The 7,506-nt window shown below is 32.4% G+C and overlaps 1 protein-coding gene across 1 annotated transcript; it reads right to left on the bottom strand.

Moving 5' to 3' along the window:
* Nucleotides 1-345: 345 nt before the first annotated feature.
* On the bottom strand, nucleotides 346-2,535 carry LOC103935584. Its single transcript, XM_009345356.3, has one exon. It carries the CDS (start codon nucleotides 2,001-2,003, stop codon nucleotides 660-662), a length of 1,344 nt encoding a protein of 447 aa, XP_009343631.2. The 5' UTR covers nucleotides 2,004-2,535; the 3' UTR covers nucleotides 346-659.
* Nucleotides 2,536-7,506: the final 4,971 nt, after the last annotated feature.

Genomic DNA, 7,506 nt, shown 5'->3' with positions numbered 1-7,506 from the left:
ATTTATGGAGGGTTTACCGAGTGGACTGCAGAACCAGCTCCTAATCACCAATCCACTCCTTTTAGTTACTCAAAAAATACAAATATTACTTGGGACGTTGGGACAGAGACTGAAAATCATGTAAATCGCTAGTACAACTTGTTTTGAGAAGACAATAACAATAAAAATAACAAGAACGACTATGACAATGAATCACAATACTGAAAAGCTGCCAGTAAAACATGGAAGATCAAAGTACAAGAAAAGAAAATGAATGCCAATGGTCACCTGAGAAAACCAAAGCACCAGCATACAGTAAGCTATTCAGATTCATTGTCATACAGTAAGCTATTGAGAAAACCAAAGTACAAGATCAAAAACTGATGAAATTACGCAAAGTACCAGCATACAGTAAGCTATTAAGATCTTGATCATACAAATTTCCTTGAAAAGTTTCAAACATAGGAAATTATCATTTTACCATATGCAGAATAATGAAAACTAGACATTGATATTGTCAAAATCATAAGTTTCAAAGGGCACGTCCCGGTAGAGTCATGATCCCAATAAAGCTCCCCCACAAATGTGATACTTGAACCCACTGCAGCTTACAGAATTCGAGAGAAGCAACATTGCCAGGAAGTCCCACTATTGCAATAAATACTGACTAGAAGAGCCACTTAACTAAAACCGGCACCCATTTCCTTCTGTTTCAATTCTAATGCCATACGCTCATTCTCAAGTTTCATCCTCTCATTTTCCATTCTCATCTTTTCCAGTTCACGGTCCCTTTTCTTACTAAATCTTTGCCACTTCAAACGTTGCTTCTCCAATTCTAACATCTCAACTTGAATTTGTAGCTTCTGTTCTTCTAACTGAAATGAACGCGATTCAACCCACTGCTTCTGTAACCAAGCAGCTTTTGTGCCATCAGGTAAAACTTGATTCATATCTGGTTGAGGAATTTGGGGATGAAAATAAGAACTTTTGTTACAGTCTTGGGAGTTCGAAGAACTACCGAAGTTAAAATCTTCACGGCCCTGGCCTTGTCTCAACCTCTTGACAGAGTCCTCTGAAATGTATATTCCCCTGTTATCTCCACGTAAAGCATTATTTTCCTCAAAGTCGTCATGCTCTTCATTTTCCATATCTTGATCATCTTCATCAAGATCATCATGGTGGTGCCTTCTCAGATCATCGTTGTCAAGATCATCTCTTCTAAGAGCCCGATGTAAAGATTTCTGCAAGGCTGGATCATGAGGCAGATGCAAACGATTTCCATTATGATAAGAACACATCTCCTCATAAAACAGGTGCTTTGAGCTTAATATTTTCCTGACATCATCTTTTTCTTTCTCCGTTAGGTACTCTATCACATCCAAAAGCGCAGGGTTCTCAACAACCTGGCAAGAAGTGCCCCTCCCAAGCATATCATTAAGTTTCTTATACCTTTTGTTAAGGTCGTTGAATTTATCCTCACACTGCTGTGGAGAAACACGATAACTTCTTTCTGCCATGACCTTGGAAACAGATTTCCACTTTCCCTTCTTCTGTAGGACAGAATATTTCCGTCTTCCCCCACCGCCACAATCTGAACTTGTATCCTCACCTATATAAGACACAGCGGTGATCAGAAGCTTCACCATTTGATCTGTCCACTTCACACGCTGCCACGGCGACCCCTTCTTCCCTCTACTAGCTTCAGCGTGACCATCTCCCTCTTCCACATAACTCGGCTCATCCTCATCACTTGCCGAGTTCTTGCACCTCTCTCCCTTATTGTAATCCAACATGGAAATGGTTTGATCGCAGTGATGCATGGTTCCCATTTTGAGAGGAAACCCTTCAGGAATCGGGGGGTGGACCAACGACCCTTGACGAGGTTGAGGATGGTGATGGTGTATGGTATGTGGATGTTGGGGTTGCTGATGGCCCCTCATTGACCCCTGCAAATCAAGCCCCCCATACGAGGCCCCGCCCGGAACCATACCTCCTCCTCCTCCTTGTGATAAATGCTCTTCCATTCCTTAATCCTTACTATTAACAACAATCAGATCAACAAATTTTTATCCTAAAACCACATTCTACATCTAATTTCACATGCCTCATGCACTCATAGGTAAAAATCAATCATCTTTCTTATCGATTTTCGAGCTTTTTCAACCCTCAATTCAGCTTCCTGAACCTACTGACAGTCTTACACCATCAAAGTATATGCAAGTCCAATTCCCATAAACACCATAACCAAACAGAAACCCATTGCCTAAAACTCAACACCAAGCACAAATTTTTACAAACTGAATAAAAAATTTGTGCAAAACCCACCAACAAAACTACGCAATTCAGGAGAAGAACAAGGCAACAAATTCCAGTTAATCGTTCTTCAAAGATCAAGAACACAGAAGCAAAGCAACTTATCTGCAGAGAGATGCCCCCACAAATCTGAGAAGCTCCCAGTAAACGGGCCGAGATTCCTGGGCAGAAGAATACACAGGAGAAACACCTACTATCTGGCTCACACGGACATAAATAAATAAAAGGGATTGGCCCTGTGTAATGTTACAGCTTATACCCCATATAATAATAGTCCCACCAGTACATATGCCAATTGTTTTTTGTTTTTTCTTTTGCAATTTGTCTTTTTTTTTTTTTATAAATAAAATTAGATCATTTCTTGATCCATGCGTGTCACTTTTACCAGTTGTAATACTAATCTTCTTTGTACCGTTCTAATTTGTCAAAATAGACAGATATATAATTTTTATTTCTTGGTAAGGTTTTAAAATTAATTATTTTAACCTCATTTCATAACAAAAAAACAAGCAGCATATGACTACCCACTTTGCGGCGTGAACATTCTTAATTTTGCTTTTAAAATGGGAAGGAGAAAGGGAAAGAGAACATGAGAGTGCCAGTGGAAAGAGAGATTTTTTTTTAGTGTTAGATAAATAAAAAAACAACAAAATTTGATTTTGTAAAATTACATTACTGTTTATAATTTTTTTAACGTGATAGAAGATTAAATCATTTTTTTTATTAATTTTTAATGACAGAAATTTTTTTGTTATAGATGGTTAAAAAAATAAATAATTATTTTAACCTCACTTATTTGAATAATTTTCTCTTGTATTGAGTTCCTTGTTGTATTTGTATTGGGAAGACGACAACGAAGTTCTTCGGCAGGTTCAATGTATGAGGGATCATTCGGGGACCATTATTGATGCATCGATCAAAACACGAATCAATTGATTAATAAATCTGGATATTGATCCTCAAATGGAGAACGGATGTTAAAACAAAAACACATGAAATGCGTAACTTTTCCTGGCAGATTCGTTGATTGTCAAAAACAATACCGAATTTCACAAGTCCTAAACCTCTTGTTGATTCACCAAGAATGCCAAGAAGTTTATCAAACGAGCGTTGTTGATTCTCCGTACGAGAATGACCAATGATCGTTGGGGTGTCTATACCTCGTTAATTCTGTTGGAACATCCGAGTTGATAAAACAAGAACAAAAATGAGAAAACGCTCTCAAACTACACTCAATTTTCAATTGAATTCATCATAATCTTTCCCCTTAGAATACAAAATACTCTTAATTTACAAAAACTCTAACCCCCTCTTAATAATTACTAATACATGCATCATTACTAGAGTTAATGAACTCATTAAGATTAACCCCACTTAATCTACCCCACTAACATATATTTATTACATTAAATAAAGATTGAGTCATCCTGCATCAATTATTGAACGATTAAATAATATAAAAAGGCAACGTATTTAGTGTAGGTACTGTTTCAACCTTGTAGTATACTTTGATGACCCATAAGTTTAACGAGTTGAGTTTGAATGATTTGTTGATCTAATAAGTTGGATTAAAACTGACTCAAACTTAAAAACCAACTTGTCTACAAGTCTAATTTGGGATATAAAAGAAAAGAAGGGCAATTCTAATGGATAAGTGAGTGAAGAACGTCATTGTTACAATGACTCTTAATAGCTTCATAAAGAGATATCCTGAACGTGTTGTCATTTTCAGGACCTTGATAACTTTAGTGGATAAAGTGATATCGATTATGATGTAGAGGAATACCTTAAGGTTAGTTTAGTATTACTGTGCTTTAAAAAAAAAAAACCGTTTATGCTGTGTTATAAGAATAAACAACTGTAAAATAAAGTTGTTGAATTTTTGGTAAACTTTTTTTTATGTAAAAATGTTTTTGATAAAAATTTATAATAATAAAAAAAAATGTTTGAATGTTTGATAAACTTTTATCTAAATTACTTTGAATATGTTAAATGTCTAAATATGAGATAATATTTAATGTGATATAATTATTGTCAAAGACAATAATGCAGGGGTAAAGAGTGTAATTTTGTAAAACATGTGGGAGTATATTTGCTATTTGAAAATTCCATTAAATGAATATTGATTACTATGCTTTGAAAAAAAAAACACTTTTTTTAGAAGCATGGTAGATCCTTTTTCTGCTTTTCTATACTCATCTACTTTCATTGACAACAATTTTTTTGTTTTTTTTGTTTTTTTGTTTTTTTTTTGTTTTACCAAACAGATTTAATGTTCTAGATTTTTTAATAAGTTTTTTTTTAAGGGAGTTTTAATGAAAAAAGCTTCTCTAAACTTTTTATTAACAAAAAATCATCTACTAACTTTATTTAATAAAAATTGCTTAAATTTTAATAAAAATGACTTAAGTTTTAATAAAAAGGACAAAAGTTTAACATAATAATTAAAAAAACAAAAAACAAAATCTCATGCGCGCATCACATCACTTAGTCACACATATTTTCCTTCTCTCTGTCTCTCCCTTTCTCTCTCTCTCACATATTCCCATCAAATTTCTCTCTCCTTTCACCTCACCCATTCACATCAATCTTTTTTATTTTCTCTCATCTCTCATATCACTCTACTCTCACTCCATAAATATTACAATTTTTACTTTTTATTTTATTGTATGTTTATTTGACCATTGTTTCATAATTTTTTTGGAACAAACTAAGTAATAATATTACAAAACAAAAAATAAAGAAAATTTTTCATTTTTCAGTTTGATAAACAATGCTTATTTTAATTTCGAAATAGTGATTTTATCTTTAGTTTGGACAATTTTTTTATGTTTGTGTTGTGTCATGTTAACACTAGTTATTTTTACAATTGAACATTGATTATTTCTATAATTGAACGTTGATTATATTTAGAACTTAACACTAACTATTTCTCAAACCAAATAATGACTAACTCTTAAACCGAACACTAATACTATCACTATTTCTTAACTGAACACTGACTATTTTGTAAACTGAATACTGACTATTTCTTAAATTGAACACTAATACTATCACTATTTCGTAAACTAAACATTAACTATTTCTTAAACCAAACACTATTACTATCACTAATTCGTAAACTAGTGCTATCACTATTTCGTATATTAAACACTAACTATTTCTTAAACCGAACACTTATACTATCACTATTTCATAAACAAAACACTAATTATTTTTTAAACCAAACACTAGTATTATCACTATTTCTTAAATTGAAAACTTGCTATTTCTTAAACTGAACACTAATACTATCACTATTTTGTAAACTAAACATTGACTATTTCTTAAACTAAACAAAAATAAACACTAACTATTTCTTAAATTGAACACTACTATTATCACTATTTCATTAACCATGGCATACAAAAACAATGGACAATAGAAAAAACTCAACTGGAAAATGCACACCAGCACCTATGGTTTTGGGGGCCAAGAAATTAGTGGCCAATGGTTTGAAAAATAAACCTGGAAAAGGCATGTCATCAACATTAACTAGATACAAATGATTAGTTTTGTTTTCTGATTAGTTGTTATACTGATTAGTGGATGAGTCTTGAACATTCTAACAATGAATAGCAAACCAAAATAATTATTCTATACACGAGAATGTCATCAAAATTATTATGATGGTCGAATATCTTCAGGAAGTGTCATCCAAAGCAATTAATCATTTAAGTCTAAAGAGAGCAGGTCTTTCTCTAATTTTAGGAAAGAAGAGAGCCTATTCCATTCTCACAAAAAGTTCAAATAGGAAATCATCAGTTAAGATTATTTTGAGAGATAGTTTATTACATTTTCGTTGAAAATGGCGAGAGTGGGAACATGAGTAGAGCATTGAAAGTACTAACTATCATCATTAAAACTCCTAAACATGAAATAAAGAAAGAGGACGGAGGCACATGAGGCTATGAGGTTAGGATTTGAAGCTACTAAAGAAAACAGGAAGGGCTGCTGCAATATATATGGTAAGTTTACAAAATTTGCAATGCACGCGCCTTTGTAAGGTTATTTTTTGTTTATTATTATTATTATTATTATTATTATTTGTCCTTATCATTAAATAAAATTATAGGGTAGCTTTTTTTATTAAAATGCAAACTTTTGAAGTCATTTTCATTAGTTTTCATTTTTTTTAAAGCACCACAATCTCGAACTAAACCTAATTGTCATGCTCAAGGATTACAAAAGACATATATATTAAAAAACAACAAAGCCGCAAGTTTGATGAATGAATTTAAGGGGTATAGTCAATTGAGAATTTGAGAGACTTTAATGGATTTATAAATCCATGAATTTTTATGGAGTTTAATTGATTTGTAGAGATTATATATAAAATTTTGGTTCAACTCCCTCAAAATCTCATGAATAGCAAACCCAAATAATTATTCTATACACGAGAATGTCGTCAAAAGTATTATGATGGTCGAATATCTTCAGGAAGTGTTATCCAAAGCAATTACTCATTTAAGTCTGAAGAGAGCAGGTATTTCTCTAATTTTAGGAAAGATGAAAGCCTATTCCATTCTCACAAAAAGTTCAAATAGGAAATCATCAGTTAAGATTATTTTGGGAGATAGTTTATTACATTTTCGTTGAAAATGGCTAGTGTGGGAACATGAGTGGAGCATTGAAAGTACTAACTATCATCATTAAAGCTCCTAAACATGAAATAAAGAAAGAGGAAGGAGGCACATGAGGCTATGAGGCTAGGATTTGAAGCTACTAAAGAAAATAGGAGGGGCTGCTGCAATATATATGGTAAGTTTACAAAATTTGCAATGCACGCGCTTTTGTGAGGTTATTTATTTATTTATTTATTATTATTATTTTGTCTTTATCATTAAATAAAATTATAGGGTGGTTTTTTTTATTAAAATGCAAATTTTGAAACTCTTTTCATTAGTTTTTTTTTTTTAAAGCACCACAATCTCGAACTAACCCTAATTGTCACGCTCAAGAATTACAAAATATATATATATATATATATATATATATATATATTAAAAAACAACAAAGCCACAAGTTTGATGAATGAATTTAAGGGGGTGACAAGGCCACAAGTTTGGTGAATGAATTTAAGGGGGTGTATTCAATTGAGAATTTGAGAGACTTTAATGGATTTATAAATCCATGAATTTTTATGGAGTTTAATTGATTTGTAGAGATTATATG

Source organism: the organism of the source record quoted next, unplaced genomic scaffold (assembly GCF_019419815.1).
Source record: "Pyrus x bretschneideri cultivar Hongxiangsu unplaced genomic scaffold, Pyrus_bretschneideri_v1 Contig16, whole genome shotgun sequence".
NCBI classification, from domain to species: Eukaryota; Viridiplantae; Streptophyta; class Magnoliopsida; order Rosales; family Rosaceae; genus Pyrus; species Pyrus x bretschneideri.
The sequence above is the reverse complement of the archived record's forward strand: the minus strand, read 5'-3'. Positions and strand labels throughout refer to the sequence as shown.

What these genes read in the sequence shown, in the direction of transcription:
- LOC103935584 (XM_009345356.3), bottom strand. Translation starts at nt 2,003, where the DNA reads ATGGAAGAGCATTTATCACAAGGAGGAGGAGGAGGTATGGTTCCGGGC.